The following is a 21,410-nucleotide window of genomic DNA, read 5'->3' on the forward strand; positions in this document are numbered from 1 at the left end:
TTAATGGCGTGTCTGCTCTTGGAATAAAATCTGAATTCCTCACCCTGTTATTCACAGTTTACAGTGAACTGGTCGCGTCTCTGCTTTGAAGCTTGATGTTCTACACTCCCCTGGGTGTCCTCCCGCTGTGTCTGTCTGTACACTCCACCCTCTGAAGCATCCCCACACCATGGCTCCGTCTCAGGCCCCCGTCCTCTTTCCTCTTTGCTTCTCATACTTAAACCCACTCCTCCTTCATGCGCTCTCAGGTGTCCAGCCTCCCGGGATAGCTTTGCTTGTTTCCACTGAGAGAAATTTCCCTTTTCTCTGAATCCTCAGTAGAATGGCAATTCATGGTATTATGGCATTTGTCATCTCCCCACATGGTAGAACTATTTGGAGAGGCAAGCCAGTGCAGCTCTTATGAGCGTGAACTCTGGAGCCAAACCACCTGGATTCAGATCCCAGCTCAGACACTTCCTAGCTGTGTGGCCCTGCGCATATCACTTAAATTCTCTGTGCCTCATTTCTCTTCTATAAAATAGAAGTCACTACTTCATAAGGTATTGTGAGGATTAAATGTGCAAGCAATGCACAATTGTATAATTTAGTATCTAGCAATAATGCTGGATAGATATGTGGTATGATCATGCCAGTATTTTTATCATTTACATGTAACATCCACTCTTCTTGAGGAGCTAATCTGCATCGGATTTACTTTTATGGCTTCAAAATCCCTTACTGCCTCATGCAGAGTAAATAACTAGTGAACGTGTAAGTTAGAGTCACAAAGACTAGTGAACCCTAATGGGACTTTTCAAATAGTTTACTTTGAAGATAATATTGTATTTATTAAATTAACTAAAATATTAGATCCTTGAGCAAATATTTTACATATAAATGTAAAGCACACAGGATTTTACATTTGATTCAGGGAGAGACCCCTACAGATAAATATAATATAAGGCAGAAAAAATATACAGTCCAAAAGTGATTATAGGAATTCAAAAGGAGTGGCTAGAAGCATTAGTAAAGAATTCATTGAATTCATGAGATGCAATTATACTGCATTGCAGGGGTAACTTTTAGAACAAACATTCATAAATCAACTCTCATAATAATATTAGCCAATACTTACTGAATACTCACTGTAGCAGACACTATGTGTATCGCACTGAAACTTCAAAACAGTCCCACCTGCAAGTATTATTGCTGTGTTCATCTTACAAATGGGAAAACTGAGGCATAGCAAGGCAATGTCTTTCAAAGTCATACAACTACTAAAGAATAGAGCCAGGATTGGATCCAGGGAGACTGGATTCAGAGCCTGTATTCTCCACCACCACACTGCAAAACTGAGAGTTCTACTTCACCATTTCCTGAACTGTTTCTAATTGTTTTATTAAGTTCACTGGAATTTCATTTTCTATTACTTTTTAAACTTATACCTCATCCATTGAAGTTGAAAAAAATTGTTATTCTTTCATTTATTTCTGACCGACTCAATCTTTCACTTACAGTAACAAGTCCTCAGATTCTTTATCTGTGAAATAAAAGTTTGAAGCTATATCAATAGTTCCCAAACAGTTCAAGAGCAATTCTTTCTTTCAAAATAAAAAAATCATGCAGACGTCTATAGTATAGTTGTTCACCTTTGCTTATTCATTCTCTTAGTTGTTGCTTGTTGTGAAATAGAAAAGTTTGCAATAAGTCTCAGGCTTTTGCAGGCCGCAGGAATCCACTGTGCTGGAATAACCTCTGAAGCCATTTCTAGTGGAAATATTTGAGATTTTATATATTCTAGACTTTAGGTTCCTATCTCTAGTTGCTAAACTATCATTTCTCTCTGCCATGAGAAGGAACACTTATGCTTCCCTAATCCCTTAATCTTATATCAAGTTTTCTCTATTTTTCTTTCCCATAAGTTTTCCCTTCTTCCTTGAGCTCTGATTCATTAGTAAACAGTACAGCTTACTTTGCAGAACTCATAATTACCACTGGACCCTTGTGCATAGGAACTATGTCTAAAGCATATGAACTAAGACTTAGAATACAAAGTTACAGAATTTTAACTTGTGAAAATAGAAAATAAAAGAAAGGTTTTATATCAAGTTTTGGATGCAGTTTCCTGGTAGATTAAATTCTGAAATCAAATCTTTATCTCTATCTTCAGCATAGACTTAGTGAATTAGAAAATTAAGGACAAGTACTATATACACACAAAGGAACATTATCTCCTGTCCACGTCTATTTTTTACCTTCTTCTCATTTCTTCTTGACACTTTTGTCCAGTCTTTTCCCCAGTCCTTGAGAATTTAATCATAATGGTCTTGTCAATGCTTAATTTAATACTCTTATATGGTAGCAATATTAGAGAGATGCCAGCATAGAGTTATAGGTAATGTCCTGCTTGTTACTGCTGGAGAGTGGGGCTCCATTTGTCAGATATCAGCAAGAAAGTGTCAGCACCCACCCCACCTCCCCCAGCTATGCTTTCTGTTTTCCAGTATTCACATCTTTGGGATGAAAAACCGCAATAACAGTGGAGATTTTAGGAGCGGGCATACTTTTCTATTACAGTGGCGTTATGCTCAGCAGAATCAGTTCAGGCCAGGTGCTCCAGCAGAAGAGCGCAGGGCCACATTTTTCGCCAGCATTAATCCTTTAGCAGGTCCAAACCATCTCCTAGTCAGTGAGGGCTTGCTCAAAACCACGCAGTAGCAGATGAAAGGTTGTGCGTACTGTGCTTTCACAGGACCTTTGACCATCCCCCCGAGTTGACCACTTGTTCCTTGGTGTCCCATGGAGCCTGCACAGATGTTTATCGCAGCACCTATACTGCTTTGATGCAATTTCTTCTTTCTTTATTTATTTATATATATTTAAAATTTTTTAAATTTATTTTATTTTTGGCTGCGTTGGGTCTTCACTGCTGCATGCGGGCTTTCTCTAGTTGCAGTGAGTGGGGGCTGCTCTTCGTTACAGTGTGCGGGCTTCTCATTGCGGTGGCTTCTCTTGTGGAGCCAAGGGTTTGAGGTGCACGGGCTTCAGTAGTTGTAGCACACGGGCTTCAGTAGTTGTGGCTCGCGGGCTCTAGAGCACAGGCTCAGTTGCTGTGGTGCACAGGCTTAGTTGCTCTGCGGCATGTGGGATCTTCCCGGACCAGGGCTCGAACCCGTGTCCCCTGTATTGGCAGGCGGATTCTTAACCGCTGCGCCACCAGGGAAGCCTCCAATTTCTTCTTTATATGGCTGTCTTCCCTTTCTTACTGGCCTTTGTACCCATAGCATCTAGTATATTGCCTGGCTCATGATAAATGCTTAATTAATATTTGTTGAGTGAAAAGTCTGGAGTGAGAAGCGAGGAGTTAGTGAAGTAATGGAGCCAAAAACATGGAGTGATAGATGATGGGGGGATGGGGTGCAGTACAGGATAATCCTCTTAGGATATTTCAGACGGGGAAAGTTATTGCCGGAAGTGTGGAGCAGGAATAGGCATGGCTCCAGTTGAGAAAGGCAGTGGAAGCTCACCTGGCTGGCCCATCTGAGGAAGTAAAGGAGAGTGAAGCTTGGACATACCACAAATTTAGAGGCAATTGCTAGAAACTCCTGAAAGCTAGAATTAAAGACTTTAAATCTGATATGGAAACAATAAGGAGACTCTGTAGTTCTTTGTTTTGGACAAAGAGTGATCAAAATAATATTTTAGAGTTTTATTCAAAGAAATATGTTCTCATGTCAAAATTCATAGTATTAAACGTCAGACTGTGAAATACTGATTTTAATCTGTGGGTCGTCAGCTGACCCTGAAGTTCTCTTTCTTTCTCTTCTCATCCCACAGGTTGTTATTCTGTACTTTGAGCCAAGCACATTTCGCTGTATTCTCCTGAGATGGGCCCGTCTTCTCGGTTTTGCGACTGTTTATGGAACTGTCACTCTCAAGCTTCACAGGTATATTATGTTCTATTAGTTTTCATTCCCGTGGGAGGATCAAAGTGTCTGGCTTATTAGCATGTACTTGCAAGCTCAGTCAGCCACTTAAATGGTTAAATTTCAGAAATTTAGATAGGAAGATGATATATATTTTTCATTTTCAAGACAATATCTTTATGATTCTCTAGGAAAGTCTTTAATACAATTGAATTTGAGCAACATGCTTTAATAGAATGTGCCATTGGTTATGGAAAGGTTAATTCTGAATAAAAAATAAATTTAGGATGAATGTGAAACAGTATTTACTAGCTAAGAACAGAAAGCTGAAATCATAATCCAAGTCCAGAGCCACCAGAGAGTCCTGTACAGCAGCTCGCGGGGCTGACAGAGGCTCCTGCCCTCCGTGCCCGAGCTCCACGGTCAGGGCAATCCCGCTGATATTCTTTGGACAAATTTCCAAAAAATAGTATTCTTGGTTTCCCTCCTTAACCAGTAGGCTCCAGTGATTATCAGCCTTATAAATTGGAGAACACTGTAAATTCCCTTATACTTTAGTTTCAGAATCACCGACTGTTAAAAAGTATATGATAAATACTAGGAAGAAAGAGGCAATAAAATAAATTCCCTATCCAGAGGCTGGGGATAGCTGGAAATGATTGCAGGGCTTTCCCTTGCCTCCTCTTTCCAAGTTTTCTCAGCGTAGTGGTGCCAAAGAGCATAGAAGATAAAGTGTAAATCTCTCCTGCAGGATAACACTGTAGTTCTATAGAGGAAACCTTTTACGCTGACCAGCTTTAAAGCTGTTTCAATAGTCACAGTAAGCCATTCATATTTTCATGCTAATTTAACCATAAGTATTTCTCAATAAATGTATGAATTTGAGATGTATAAATTCATGTATAAATGTATAAATATGACTCATAAAACAGTTTATCTTAAATGCCATAGTATATGTTATATTTGTCTTTAAATGCCACCCCTTCACCCTTTCTTGAAATGTGATCATTATACTCTCCATTACACAAGCATCTCCATTTCTTTTACTATTTTTTTGTACTTATTTTATTAACTGGGAATGCTCCAGATTATCTTTTTGGAACAAATGTAAATGTCTTTAACTCTCAAGATCCTTTCTTTTTTTGCGGTACGCGGGCCTCTCACCGTTGTGGCCTCTCCCGTTGCGGAGCACAGGCTCCGGACGCGCAGGCGCAGCGGCCACGGCTCACGGGCCCAGCCGCTCCGCGGCACGTGGGATCCTCCCGGACCGGGGCGCGAACCCGCGTCCCCTGCATCGGCAGGCGGACTCGCAACCACTGCGCCACCAGGGAAGCCCAAGATCCTTTCTTATATATGTCATATAGTACGAAGTTTATTGGACTGGACTTCAGGAGGTCCAGTTTAAATCTGAGTTTAGCCTAGGAAATCATAGCCCTCTATTTACGACAAAGAGAAATGCTGAGACTAACCTCTAATGGTCCTTCTGCTGCCCACTGTATGCTTTCCACATCCCCGCACACTTTGCTCTTGTGTCCTGTTCTTTAAGTACTTTCCGGTTTCCATTCCTTGTATGATAACTATTTTTCAGCTGGTGCTTGCTAAAGGAAATGAGAAATCATTGACAGCCTATAATGGACAATAAGACTTCTGGAATTCCCAGAAGAATGGGTGGCCTCTTGAGACTTGAGAATGACCTCTCTCCCTATGAGTCTAGCCCTCAGCATCTATTGGGTCCTCTATTATATGATACAGTTTGATTATGTAATTATCTTCTTCATTTTTACCTAATTTACCTTCTCCTTGAAGTGAGGTCATTCACGAGTGAATCCCCAGCTCTTAGCACAATGAATGACACATGGCAGGTACCTAATGCATAATAGTTGATAAGTGAATGAATGAAAATGTCAGATGCAGACTTGGAAGCTGCTTCCCACAGTTCCCTCCACACATAAAACATTCCTGTTTCCCTGACTCACTGTGTGCTCTCAAGTGCCTGAAACACATGACACTGCGGTCTGTGAGAGGCTGTTTGTGGGACAAAAACACAGTATTAAATAACACTGAATCACAGAGTAAGAAAATTCCTTCCATTCAGGTTCTCTTTCCATCCCTCTGATTATTTCCAGGAGAAAAAATAGTTTGGAAATAGTAGGTCTTTAACACCTGCCGAACAGTTGCTAATTTTCCTTTACAACGAAGAGTGGATCAAGCTTCAGGCTCAGAGCTTCCCACTGCAGTACTATCTAGATGAAATTTATTATCTTTATTTCACTGTATTTATTTTCATAGTTACATTCTATTTATGGATTACCTACCAGTTTTTCATTGAAAGTAGCAATATAAAGTTTCCTTTAAAATATTTTAAAGATTTTTTTTTTTTTGATGTGGACCATTTTTAAAGTTTTATCGAAATCTGTTGCAACACTGCTTCTGCTCTACGTTTTGGTGTTTTGGCTGCAAGGCATGTGGGATTTTAGCTCCACGACCAGGGATCGAACCTGCACCCCCTGCATTGGAAGGGGAAGTCCCAACCACTGGACCGCCAGGGAAGTCCCTTTAAAATATTTTAAAGCAATAAATAGAAGTCGGTACACAGATACAGGCAGAAATCTTGAGGGTGGCCTACAAATGATTGGGATTTGGGAAACTAGATTACTTCATCATTCTCTTCTTTATTTTAAAGACTAATTAAAACGATTTTCTCTCCGACTGTGTGTCTCTAGAAGTCATTGCAGTGAAGAATTATCTACTGAAGGCTTAAATCGAGTGGAAACTATTTCTAATTTAATGAGCTGAATTGTTCTTATCCTGTCTGAACCATATGGCTGTATATTATATTCGTTTTCCATATTGTTTAAATTTAACTGGTTCCAATATTGTGTAAGTCTATAAACTGAAGAATCAGCATCTCAAAGGACTGTGAGCAGCCCGACGGAAGTGACTGGCTGAACCAGCTTTGTCTCCCCCTCCTTAGTGCTGCGTCTTGCCCGTTTAATGAATTCAGATATTTGTCAAGTGAACGAATGGGTGGATGGTTATAGTGAAAGGAGCTGCAGGGAGGTCTTTGGCGGACATCTCTTATAGCCAAGCAACGTGTTGTCCTCAAGAAAGGACTTGGAAGACTTTGTAGTAACATGATAGAGAGGAAAGACATAAATCTTACAAATCCAAATTTGAGTTTCAGTTCTGCCACTGATAACTCACACAACCAAGAAGAAATTATTCTAGCTTCTGAGAATCCCTTCTCACCTCACCTGTAGAGTTGCTGTAAATCTTAAACATGATTGAAATATTTGTAAAATATGTCAGGTAGGGGGTTTTGGTTACAAACCACAGACACTGAGGATGGCTAAATTAAGCAAAAAAGGAATTCATTGGAAGGATATGGAGAAGGTCACAGACTTGAAGAGAAAGCTAAAGAACCAGGTTCCGTCGGACCTGACCCAAGGTAGCTTGAGGGATCAGGATAGCCTGAGCTAAGGGATAAAACCCCTTGAATGCTATATTGTCATTTTTATAGGAACTTAATTTTTTATTTCAAAATTTTTTTAAAAAGTAACACCTCTCTAGGCAGAAAATTCTAAGGCAATTATCAGTACTGATAAAGTGACTGTTCTAGTCCCTTGAGAATAGGATAAGCAGGAAACACCTGAGTTCTTGTTTTATTTCAGCCATTTCCCTCAAGGCTTAGTAAAATTGTTTAACATTTCTTTTTCTCTTTGCTGACCTCTCACTGATCAATTTTAGTGTTTACAGAATTCCAGTAGCTCTGAAAACTTGAAGAAAATATGAAAAAGGAATAGGATCTCAGTCTGTCACTAGAAATGATACTGTTAGCCTAGACAGGAACTTAAGGGTTTCATTCACTTTTATCATATCTCCCACCTTTTTCTTTAGTGGTCTCCCCCCACATTTGAGAGTCATACAGCCAAAGACTACCATACCAATCCAAAGGAAGATTGCAAGTCTTTTGTTTATTAACAGTGCAATACAGAGGTGTAACAAGTTAGGGGAAGGTGGTGAAAGTGGTCCAGTCCTTCAGGGAGGAGTGTTTTATCATTGACATTGTTTAGAATCACCAGCACATGGTGATGATAAAAAGCAGAACAGCTTTGAGTTATCATTTTTATTGCCTTAAATTCTCTGTGGACATCATTACCTGCACCCAGGGCAGGCAAGTCACGCCTCCCCACCTCACTGGCAGGCCATTCATGCAGTGCAATTTATTTGAACCTAAAATTGTTTGTTTCTTTTTGGAGAAAGAAAGAAGGAAGGATGGGAGAGGTTTTAGCTAGCTCAGTATGGATCATAAGGAAAAATAAGGCTGAAATAGGCAAAAATGAAGAAGGTTCATTTATAAAAAGAGTTTCCTTCAGTAACCATAGATATGTTTGACTTAGTACATTAAGGATGTAGGACAGATCTAAAGGAACATCTGGGACATCCATGCATGTGTGGGTTCACAGAATACTTGCTAAGATAGGTTGGTTGGTTGGTCGGTTGGTTGGTTTTAAGAAACCTGGAAAGGCAAATATCTCTAGGCTCAGAAAATCTGAGTATATTATCAGGAGGAAAAATGAGGAACTGTTTTAAATGAAAGGGGGTAGAGAGAGATTAAGAAACTTAATGCTAGAAGAACATTTTCCTATTCCCTGTAATATGATTTCTGAAAACAAATTGCCTTTTCCTTTTTCTAAGGCTGATCAAGAAAAAACAAAAGACTTTTCTGTACTACATTTAAAACAAATCTTTAAGCAGGCTACAAAAAAACCTTCTTCTGGCTCTGGCCTAGGGATTTTCCTTTCATGCATTATTCAGTACTGCTTGCTCTGGACACAGCGCAGTTTGTAGCAGTTTTCTCGACTGCACTCATTAGCACTAAATATTTACACTTTGTGGGAATGGATAGATAGGTAGATAGATAGATAGATAGATAGATAGATAGATAGATAGTTTTGTTTCCTAGTAAATATTTTTTATTGCAGTATGGTTGATTTACAGTGTTGTATTAATTTCTGCTGTACAGCAAAGTGATTCAGTTATACATATATACATTCTTTTTTATACTCTTTCCCATTATGGTTTATCACAGGATATTGAATATAATTCCCTGTGCTCTACAGTAAGACCTTGCTGTTTATCCATTCTGTATATAGTAGCTTACATCTGCTGACCCCTGCCTCTCACTCCACCCCTCCCCCTAGTAAATTTTGAAAGTGACTGGAAGATATTTATATTTATTTTATGTATCCTTTTAAAGGTATATAAAATGCAGTAAGATACTTAAAATTTTTTAAAGGGCAAAAGGAAGAAAATCTTTTTATCCATTTTCCCAGTGACTAATAATGTTGAGATTCTTTTCAGGTGTTTATTGGTCATTTATACATCACTTTAGAGAAGTGTCTATTCAGGTCCTTTGGCCATTTTTTTGTTTGTTTTTTGTTTTTTTTTTTTGCGGTACGCGGGCCTCTCACTGTCGCGGCCTCTCCCATTGCGGAGCACAGGCTCCGGACGCGCAGGCTCAGCGGCCATGGCTCACGGGCCCAGCCGCTGCTCCGCGGCACGTGGGACCTTCCCGGACCGGGGCACGAACCCGTGTCCCCTGCATCGGCAGGCGGACTCTCAACCACTGCGCCACCAGGGAAGCCCCTTTGGCCATTTTTAAATTGGATTTTTTGTCTTTTTGTGTTGCATTGTATGAATTCTTATATATTCTGCATCTGAGACCCTATCAGAGAAATTATTTGAAAATATTTTCTCCGATTCTGTGGGTTTTCTTTTTTACTTTCTTGATAGTGTGCTTTTATGCACAGATTTTTTATTTTTATACAGTTCAGTTTATCTATTTTTTCTCTTGTTACATATGCCTTGGTATGATATTTAAGAAACCATTGCCTACTTTCACATCAGGAAGATTTATACCTCTGTTTTGTTCTAAGCATTTTATAGTTCTTACATTTGGGTCTTTGATTCATTTGGAATTAACTTTTGTATATTATGTGAGGTAGAGGTCTAAATTCGTTCTTCTGCATTTGGATATACACTTGTCCTTAGGACCATTTGTTTAAAAGTGGGTTTTTTTTGGCTACACCATGCGACTTGTGGGATCTTAGTTCCCCGACCAGGGATTGAACCCGGGGCCACGGCAGCGAAAGCACCGAGTCCTAACCACTGGACTGCCAGGGAACGCCCTTTTTTATTGAATAGATTTTTTTTAACATAATTTTTTCTTCATTTAATGGTCTTGGCAGTGTTGTCAAAAATCAATTGACTGGAGAGGTAGAGGTTTATTTCTGGATGATCAGTCTTATTCCATTGTTCTATATGTCTACCATTATGCTAGTACCAGACTGTTTTGTTAAATTGACTTGAACCTGTAGAACAATTTAGGGAATAATGCCATCTTAGCAATATTAAGTCTTTCAATCCATGAACACGGAATGTCTTTCCATTACTTTAGATCTTTTAAAATTTCTTTCAGTGATGTTGTATAGATTTCAGCATACACATCTTTTACCTCCTTGGTTAAATTTACCCCTAGGTATTTTTTTGATGCTATAGTAAATGGAGCTGTTTAGTCAATTTCATTTTCAGTTAACTCATCACTAGTATATAAAAATAAAACTGATTTTTTAATGTTGAACTTGTATCTTACAACTTCACTGAATGTGGTTTTTAGCTCAGATTTTGTGTGTGTGTGTGTGTTGCGTGCATGTGTGTGTGTGTGTGTGTGTTCTTTAGGGTTTTCCATAGATCATGTCATCTACTAACAGAGACGGTTTTACTTCTCCCATTCCAATTTGGATGCATTTTATTTCTTTTTCTTGACCAATTACTCTGGCTAGAACTTTTGGTACAATGATGGATAGAAGTGGTGAGGGCAGACATTCTTTCCTTGTTTCTGATATCAGAAGAGATAATCCGCAAGTTCCTTCTAGATCTATATTTGACTTGCAACAGTCCTATAACCCTTCCTTCTTCCTTTTTTTTTCATCATTCTGCCTTATTCTATCTACTTACAATCAGGTCAAAAGAAAAGAAGATTAGTATGAGATATGAGAACACAAGCAGGTCACTGAAATGGGCAAAAATACCCATATTTGGGAAGCTGAGTTGTGAGTTTTCCTTCTTATAAACAGCAATAACTTAAAATAGTCACAGCAGTTTTACTGAACTTCATGTCTGATAAATATTAACAATCTATTTCTGCCTAGGTGATGCCAGTCCTTTTTAATATATACCTAACGTCTACCCAGTGACCAAGGAGCAGCTTTAGGTTACTTCTGAAAATGAAATTTTGAGAAATTGTTGGAAAGCTTAACAAACATGAGGGCTTGTGACCATTTAAAGCAAACTGAGAGGGAGTGACTTCAGCCCTTTTTGTGTTGTTCACTCTTAAGGCTCTTTTGTCAAGAATTGAGTGGCTTTATATTTATAAAAGAAAATAATCACCTCCTACTTTTCATCAGAAGCATTTATTCTCTGGAGTTTCTAAGAAAGTAGTAAAATGTATAGAAATTCAAGTCTAATGGAGAACTTCAAGACTTTAGGATTATTCCGATTAAATTAATAGAACAGAAGACTAGATGGCTTGAGGATGTATATGTTTATTCCCGTTTAGCACACAAACAAGATGCTGCTAAATCACAGACAGATGCAGATGTTCTGAAAATGGAAAACTTTCTGTTACTAGAGACTTTAAATTTTGGTGTCAGCATAATAAAAACTCAAAAATTTATCTGACAGTTTAGAGCAGTCAGCCCATTAGAAAGACACCTGCACCAGTCTTAAGCCTTTTGGGAAAAAAAGCTCTCAAACTATAGCCTTCGTCCGAATTTGCCTAACAGATTTGTTAAAATACAGCTATCTGGGCCCTAATCCCCAGAATTTCTGACTTAGTAGTAGGTATGGATGGGACCCAAGAATTTGCATTTCTAACAAGTTTCCAGAGGCGTTGGTGATAGTGGTTTGGGACCCACTAGCCCGGAGCAAGTGGCGTCTCAAATGAGCCATGACGAATTATGCAGCAATTAGCTAAGTTAGGCGTCTGTATTGATGGAGGGAGGGGCTGCACAGGAAGCTGAGGGCAAAGGTTCAGCTGGAGGACACCTGCCTACAGTCCGCAGGGACCCGCAGGACCCGGGGAAGGGAAGAATAGTGAGAGATGAGCATGCTGAAGCAAGGAGGAACCAGTTTTTTAAGGCGTTTTACCATCGTAAGGTCGCTGGGGTTTGGGTGGAGAGCCACAGAAGGACTGTAAACAGGAGAGCCACGTGATCAGAGTGCAGTTTAAGAAGATCGTTGTGGCTTTAGCATACAGTGTGGACTGAAGGTGGGCAAGCCCAGTAAGGAGACCGGTTAGGAAATTACTGAAGACAGAGGTTGGTGACCAGGAGCTGTGTAGTGGCAGTGAAAATGGAGAAAAATGGAAGGATTTGAAAGATATTGAAGAGCTAGAAATTAAGTTCTTAATCATGCGTTTGGTGTCTGGAATGTAAATGAGGGAGAAGTATCAAAGTTCATTCCTAGGTTTCTGCTTTGAGCAATTAACTGGTACTGGTCATTGAGACAGGTAGCACAGTGGGTTAGAGGAGAGAGGAGTGGAGAGAGTGACGATTTTATGTGGGGAACCTGTTGATGCCCAGTAGGTCACTGAGTGTACAGATCTTGAGCTCAGGAGAGTAAAATCTAAACCGAAGTTACAGATTTGGGACTCACCAGCATGTACATAACTGAAGCAGAATATTGTGGATGGAATTTCCAGGTATAATCTGTAGAGCAAGAATAGAAGATGACTAAGTTTAGGAGATCCTTGAGGAACACTGTTATTTAAGGGGAAGACTGAGGCAGAGGGCTCTGTGACAGAGACTAAAAAGCTGCTGACAGAGGAGTAGGCAGAGAATCAAGACAATGTGACATAATGGAAGCCAAGTGCCTCCGCCACGCCAAAAGCTGGAGAGAGATCAAGTTAAATAAGGAGTAACAATATCAATTAGATATTTGAAGCAGATAATCGATAACCTAAGTACAAGTCCTTACAGTGGAGTTTTATGAGCTCAAACTAGAAATGCGGAACGTGAAAAAGTAGAGGCAGACATATAGTGACAGCCAATTCCTGGGTTTCCCCCTTTTGTTTTTTTTATCATTTCAACATCATTTCTATGAATTTATCTACTATTAATAATGAGAACTGAATATATACCTTAAGTATACCTTTTTATATTAAATTCTGGAAATTTTTTTCAGTCCTCTTGTATACATTACTGCTTTCCTTTAGAATAGTGAAAACTTCTGAACAGATGGTAGCTTAAAAATTTATCTGTGAAAAAAATGGTAGGAAAAGTAATCGATATAAGTTTAATGATTGCATTTTTTTCCACAGCTGTATTTCATATAAATGCGTGTCTAAGGATTTCATTTTTAGAACTTGGTTTCTAGGCAGTGAACCCTAGACTAACAAGAGCTCATTTTATAAAGATATAGCAGAATTTTCTCATTTTATTTTAAGGCAATCCTAGAAAAATGCATCTTATTCCATTTTACAAAAACCAATATCCTGAAATGCTTAGATTGCTGTGCAGAGTTGTGTTATTGTATTTTCTAGTGTTTGAAAGCCAGTAAAAGCAGTAACAGGAGACTCATGAGGGCTCTGCTTTGGCTTTTCCTCTCTGGAAGTGAGATTTGGGGATCTATGACAACCTTGATTTCTCAGATTTTACAGTAAATACCCATGGGGTCATCTGGAAAGCATGAACATTTCTGATAATTTAGAAGTTGGATTTCTTGATTAAAAGGTTACCATACTGGGATCATATAGATTTCCTCTGCAAATGACAAACTCATCTGGCTAAGAAGTATTTTAAAGATAGTTATTTTAAAAATTCAGTATTTCCTCTCATTGAGGTTTAGAGTTTCTATGTGAAAATCTTCAAGCATCAGAAAAGTAAATGATTTCCCACATATTGGCCATGGAAAGAAAATATAAATCATAACTATTTTTCTCTGAAGCAATGGTTCTCAACCCAATGAAACCCTTCGCAGTAACTTGAAAAATCCCGAGGAGTCCCTGTGGGTTGAAAAAAAAAAAAAAAACTTCCCCTCTTGCCAAACATTTCCACCCACTGTCCCTCAAAGACAACTTACATTTCCCTGCTTTGTACTTTGTTATGTGATTCCCTTCAGCTAGAATGTCTCCTTATATCTTCTCCACTTTTCTCCATTTCTACCTATTGATATCCATCAAGACGCAGACCAAATAGCACCTATTCTGTTAGGTTCCTGGACTTACTAACTACATGCAACAACATATAATATATGCTGTTTTGTATGGTAGCTATTTACATACTTCTTTCTAGTTAGATTGTAAGCTTCTGGAAGACAGGAATCATATCTTCTGCCTTCCATGTTGTCTAGTATGATACCTCGCATATGGTTGTCACTACATAAACCTTTGTTCATTATAATTACATTTCACATATTCAAATATAGTCAAGCTAGAATTTGGAACAATTCTCTCTTTTTCTTTTGGCCCTAGCCAAAATATAGAAGACCAGAAAAATGGTTCAGATTCCCCCTTGAGATCCTAATCATTCAAAATTTAGAATTCATCCAGGTACAACCAGAAACAATTAGATGCATATAGTGGCTGCAGGTTTCTCCTACAAAAAATAAGATTGGCACTGGCAAAAATATTAGTTTTCGAAGAAATTTCTCTCATTTCTAGGATAGAGTTTTGTTTGTTTGTTTGTTTGTTTTGCGGTACGCGGGCCTCTCACTGTTGTGGCCTCTCCCGTTGTAGAGCACGGGCTCCGGACGCGCAGGCTCAGCGGCCATGGCTCACGGGCCCAGCCGCTCCGCGGCATGTGGGATCCTCCCGGACCGGGGCACGAACCCGTGTCCCCTGCATCGGCAGGCGGACTCTCAACCACTGCGCCACCAGGGAAGCCCAAGGATAGAGTTTTTGAATCTTGATCTACTGATTATAGTAGAAGCCTTCTTAATGGATTAGTGATTGGTCAATTAATGAATAAAGTTTTTTAAAGTAGAAAGGGGTTAAAGAAGTGTATAGCTACTGTAATTTAAGATACAAATAATCATTCACCAATATTTTTGAAGTAAGTCCTCTTCTTTGACTGTGGATCTAATTGTTATCTTTGTAGCATAAATCACTGCAATGTATTATCTATTGTTCATAGTTTTGGTTCTTTAAGTAGGAGTGAGAATCTAAAGAGTTTTTGTCTGTTATTTTGAGGTAATCTGAGTGTGGACTCCTGGATTTTGGTTTGTTGACCACCGCAATATATTAAAATTTTCCTTACTTTCCTCTAAGTTAACAGTTTCCTTTAGTGACTCACCTTTATGGAGTCCTTCCAAAGCATTCAAAGTAGAATTTTGTACAAATGCCTCCTTTACACAGTCAGTTTAGTTAAATTATGTAAAATGATAACAAATACTCTTTTATCACTTGTATGTGGAATCTAAAAAATAAAACAAACGAATGTATATAACAAAACAGAAACAGACTCACAGATACAGAGAACAAACTAGTGGTTACCAGTGGGGAAAAGGAAGCGGGGAGGGGTAAGTTCGGGGCATGGGATAAGTGATACAGACTACCGTGTATAAAATAGATAAGCAACAAGGATATATTTGTGCAGCACAGGGAAATATAGCCATCATTTTATAATAACTTTAAATGGAGTATGATCTATAAAATATTGAATCACTATGTTGTATGCCTGAAACTAATATAATATTACAAATCAGCTATCAACTGTCAAGAAAAAAAGATGGTAACAGTGGGCATAATCTGGGGACAAATACAACCGATTCTTAACAAGGAACGATTCAACTAGTTGGAGCAAAAGTGTTGGAGGGGTACTGGGGAGAGGCATTGCGTTAGCTGCCAGTACTAGCATTCAGCATGACACGGGCCATACTCAGTATGTTTCACCCAGGGAATGGAGAGTAGCTGCTGATTTGGTGAACTACAGATCTTCCTTGACTTTCAGTGGAGTTATATCCAGGTAAACCCATTGTAGATTGAGAACATCGTAAAGTCGAGGATGCATTCAGTACATCTAACATCATAGCTTAGGCCAGCCTGCCTTATCCGTGCTCAGAACACTTACATTGGCCTCCACTTAGGCAAAATCATGTAACACAAAGTCTATTTCATAATAAAATGTTGAATGTCTCATATAATTTATTGAATACTGTACTGAAAGTGAAAAACAGAATGGTCGAATGAGCGCCGCGTGGTTGTAAGTGGGTCAGTTGTTTACCCTCGTGATCGCGTGGCTGCCTGGGAGCTGCAGCGTCAGGAGGGGATATCGCAGCACATATCACTAGCCCCGTTAAAGGTCAAAATTCAAACTCAAAGTACAGTTTCTACTGAATGCTTGTCACCTTATGCCATCATAAAATCAAAAAATCGCAAGTCGAACCATCTTAAGTTGGGGACTATCTGTAGTTAAATGGTGAGTGAAGTGATCTTCCTTTGTACTCTTATTTTATACTGATACCTTTCTGACATTGTTCCACATAAAAATTGAGGATAAGTATTTTATTCAGAATTAAATAACTTCATGCTGTGTGTTAGCTGAAGGACAGTGGGATTAAAGATATGCGGGGTGGGGGGAGGATAAATAAGAATCTGCTAGAAAATAACTTTCTTTACTGGATGTGTTGTGTTAATTTGGAAGAACTATCAAAGCCCAGCATTGAGAGAAAAAATAGTAAAATACGTCTAGGTTATTTCAGGTGTGTATGTTTCATTTCCATATTTATAATGATTTTTATGAATAGTGCATATGAATATTTCATTTAAAATGTTGAAAGAATCAGATAGAGGAGGAAATAGAAAAGTTGGGAAGATGAATTCATTTTTGCCTTTTGGGAATTGATTATGGATTCCCGTGTAGTATCATAAACCCCTCATGGTAGTTTATGTCAGGCCACCATAGTGTGACCTAAAATGTCAGAATGAGGATGGGGGGTTCAAATCAGCGACGAATATTTTGGAGACGAAATTAAAGAAAGGGTGGCTGGAAAGATCCCTAGAGTAAGGTTGGGTTTTGTCTTCACACCATTTTTAGAGGCGGAACACTTCTTAGATATCGTGTAATCCAGTACGTCTCAACTCTGGCTGTACATTTGGGTCATATATACAGAAAAAAAAAAAAACCCAAGTTTTAAAAATCGCTACATTTCTTATAGGTCATATCCTCTTCCTTAATGCAATAATCTTATTCAGGGGGTATTTAAATACCCTTCTTATTGTTTTCATACTTATTTTTGGTAATGTGACAAAATGACTATAAAGGGAGGCTATATAAAATGATTTTCAGAAAATACCTTTTATAACATTCTACTGTAAAAAAGAATAACTGGTTTAAGGAAGTCTTTGACTTCGTATAATATTGTAAAACCCACCGACTCACTTTTAGGACTATATTTTGATCCCCCAGAAACTCAGTTTGAGCAGTGTTTGCCTATGGATCTTTCTAAGGTCCTGAGACTTTTTCTTGAAATATTAAAACATACTCAAAAGAATTCCATCCTGCACAAATCTGTTGACTCACTGACCCCTAATGCAGGATATTTGTTCTGCTATTGGAAGGTAAACTAGAATGAAATTCGGTAAAAGTATAGGCAACACTGTTGTTTGTTTTTTATGTTAAAACTCTGCCTAAGTAGGTTTGGGTGGGTTTAAATTTCACCTAAAAAAATGAGATATTTTAGAATTGTACTTTCTGGTTGTTAGGTTTGCCTTCACATTTTGATGTCTTGCATTTCCAGGGTTTTGAAGGTGTTTCTTTCACGAACAGCCCAACGGATTCCATACATGACCGGTGGACGGGTCATGAGGATGCTGGCAGTAATACTCCTGGTAGTGTTTTGGTTTCTCATTGGCTGGACTTCCTCTGTTTGCCAGAATTCGGAAAGGCAGATTTCACTCATTGGCCAAGGGCAAACATCAGATCACCTCATCTTCAATATGTGCCTCGTTGAGCGCTGGGACTACATGACAGCAGTTGGTACGTGATCACTTGCTTTGTGCGATTTTGTCCTTTGCCCACTAACATTAAAATGGACTTTGTTAGAAGCCCTGCCAAACCCTTTCACAAACTCTAAAGGAATTTCACCTAATATGGTTTTGGTGAAACAATATTATGAAAAGATAATAATGACATGTGGAATGCAAACTTTTTCTGAGAGTTTCCATCTTTTTCAAAGGTGTGTAGCTTTGTTCAGAAAATGTAATCAAGAAGGAGAAATACAGTCAGTAAAGGCAACTTCTTTGTACAGAGAGACTTTCTGCTTTCCGTCCTATCAGTGTGTCCCTATTTAGCTAACAGTAGCTGTTCTCTTGACTTATTTCTTTAGCTGGGAGGAGAAAGGAAGCGTACTGGTATTTTTTATATTGTTTTGCTCCTATGATAAGTCAGGCTTGGTATCTAGAGCACTCTGGGCAAAATTTCTAATTTGTCTTTTTCCTCTAAAGATAATTTACTGGGGATTCTCTGGAGGTCCAGTATTATACAAACACAAAGCCATGCTCCTTGGAGGTAGTAAGTTATGTGACTGGGAAACTGGAGAGCTTGGAAGAATCCCGTGATGAGTTGGGCCAAAAACAGATTATTTTTCTGGTAGCTCAGTTTTTGGAAAAATGAGGAAGAGAAAAATCCATAGGAATTTTTCTGTTGTTAATATTGGGCTATTTTAAACTAAGCCTCCCAAAATACAGAAACCCTTTATTATTTTGCTGTCATTCCCCTCAGTCAACCAGGGACAAATCTTAATTTTATTTGGCAAAAATAAACCCATGAATTTAATTCCCATTTTCTGTCTCCCCCATATTTGGCAATTGTTCGTTGAATGTTCACATTTACTATTTTGCTAGAAGCAAATGTGTATTTAGTTTATAATTTAAATGGAATAATGTTTTTCTGGACAAGATATTTTAGGAATCTTATAGGCCTGATATCTGTAATAATGAAGCAATGTGGGTACATAAAGGGGATTGTTATAATGATAATATATAAAGTCAATCATCATTGTTTTGATCAATATCAAAGAAGATATCAGTAGTTTCATATTAGGAGATATCAACATCAGTATCAGAAGATAAAGCATAGAACTAAGGTAAGAAGCAATTCCGATTCTGACTTTAGTCTGGATATGAAAATTAAACAAATTGTATAGATATAAAATTTCTACTTAATAGGAACCTATAACATTTTACGTTCTCCAATCCAAGTTAACCAAACTAGGGAAAATCATTTCCCAATATTACTATGAAGAAAAGCCCATTATATTTCTTTTATGTTTTACAAAGACTATAATACTCAAATTCATAATGAGGCATCATTGGGTAGACAATGAGCAAGCGGAAATGAGCCCAAGAATTTGCATTTGTAGCAGGTTCCCAGGCAATGCTGCTGCTCCTGGTCCTGAAACCGCACTTTGAGAAGCACTGCTCGAAGTCCTTCTCCATTCTAATGATTCCAACTCCCAAATCCCTGAATTTGGTGGGTGTGTGTGTGGGTATGTGTGTGTGTGTATCTCCTGAAAGCAGTCTATTAATAGATTGAATTTATTGATTTATCACTTCACTTTCTGGTTCTCCAGATTCCTTTAACAGGTTTTTAAGACTCACAATAAATGTAACCATCCAGCATTATTTACAGTGTATTTCAGCATTATCCCCTTTTCCAGTTAGGCATTTCCTTCATGCTTCACACAATTCCCACCCACCTTCACCACTGTTCCTATCAAAGGAAATGTTCTCTGTACCTCTTTACAATATGCTAAACTTTACCATGCCTCAAAGAACTTCTCTTCTATAAAGATTCCTGGGCTCAGGTCCGAGTGGCTGTCTTCCTTTATTGAACTACCATTGTGCCAAGAGTCTTTACCACCTGACTCTGCTTTTTAATAATTTTTAACAATTCTCACTTATCTATGTAAACCAATAGTAAACTACCTGATGAGAGGAATAAGGCCTTTATATATTTTATATTTCCCGTAAAGTGTTCAACACCTTACTAGAGACATTATAGGTATTCAGTGGATCTTGTTTATCATATAAAATTCTTACTTTTATATAAAGAAAGTTTATGTAAAATCAATTGCAGGTTACTGTCAGTTATGTGTTCCTACTTATTTCTATATAGAAGTCACAGATGTGACCTTCTTTAGAGTGTAAAATACTGGAAAATAAAAGGCTAATGATAGGGTGCACAGATCAAGAGGTAAGAAGTTAAATGTTTGGTGGTGGTGTTTTTGCTATCTTCCAGTCGTTGTTTTTGTCCTATAAACTACTGCAACACCTTAGTTTCAAAAATTACACTTGGGGCTTCCCTGTGGCGCAGTGGTTGAGAGTCCACCTGCCGATGCAGGGGACACGGGTTCATGCCCCGGTCTGGGAGGATCCCACATGCCGCGGAGCGGCTGGACCCGTGAGCCATGGCCGCTGAGCCTGAGCGTCCGGAGCCTGTGCTCTGCAACGGGAGAGGCCACAATGGTGAGGGCCTGCGTACCGAAAAAAAAAAAAAAAAAAAATTACACTTTTCTTGCAGTAACACAATTCTCTAAAGAAAAGTCAAGACACGCGATTTAACAACAGGAACAAATATTTGAAATTAGGACCGTCTTGAAAACTCAGAGACATGTGGTTGCTATAAACTTTTTTTCACACTGCCCTACAGCGATTTCATTTATTTCTCTTTCTGCATGTGATATTAGATATTCCATATTTAACCTCTCTTAATTTAATGTTTGCTAATGTGTAACATATGCCTCTTTTCAGTCCTCTTTATATATTTCTATAAGTACCATGTTTACCATTAGATTTTTTTTATATCCAGGCTGTTATTCAAGAATAAATTCATGTATCTCCAGTCAGCCAGAAAGAAACAGGTACTGAAAGCTAAATTATTCCCCGTTTCCTAAACAGAAATGTTTCTGTGCAGGGGGAAGGATGTGGAGAGGCTGGAGATAAGGTTTTACCTTAAAGTTGTTGTGAGCAGAAGCTTAGTGTCAGAAGTCAATTTAGGAAAAAAAAGGAAAAGTGATGGTTAATTTCTTGATAAACATGTGTTCTGGATCACCTTTACCTGTCAGAAACAATCTATTTTTTTTTTTAATGCAAAACAAAGGACCATTTGAAAGAGTGTGATACTAGTTTTCCCACTGAAGTAGAACTCCAGTTAGAAATATGGGTCGTAAATTTAAAGAATGGGTCCTCTCTATTTTTGCTTACTGCACGGGTCTGCTCAGACCTCCCCGGGCAGGTGATTTTCCTACCACAGATGTTTCGGAAGGAGGAGTGAGATACAGAAAACTACTTGGAAAAACCTCCCAACCTCTGTGAGCCTCAGTTTCTTCTTTGAGGAAATATCTGAAAACATAGGAAATATTTCAAAACATAGAAATGGAAGAAAAATGACTTTCAGAATCCCATTATTATTTATGTCTGTTTATAATTCTCAATAATCA

General features: G+C 38.5%; 1 protein-coding gene across 1 annotated transcript in view; it reads left to right on the forward strand.

The window, feature by feature from the left end:
- The window catches only part of GPR158 (G protein-coupled receptor 158), a 328,709-nt gene that overhangs the window by 282,897 nt on the left and 24,402 nt on the right, over window positions 1-21,410 (forward strand). The window contains exons 6-7 of the mRNA XM_059056407.2: window positions 3,820-3,929; window positions 17,709-17,947. Of these exons, the coding sequence (XP_058912390.1) occupies window positions 3,820-3,929; window positions 17,709-17,947 (349 nt within the window). The remainder of the gene's footprint in view (window positions 1-3,819; window positions 3,930-17,708; window positions 17,948-21,410) is intronic.

Source organism: Kogia breviceps, chromosome 3, assembly GCF_026419965.1.
Source record: "Kogia breviceps isolate mKogBre1 chromosome 3, mKogBre1 haplotype 1, whole genome shotgun sequence".
NCBI lineage: Eukaryota > Metazoa > Chordata > Mammalia > Artiodactyla > Physeteridae > Kogia > Kogia breviceps.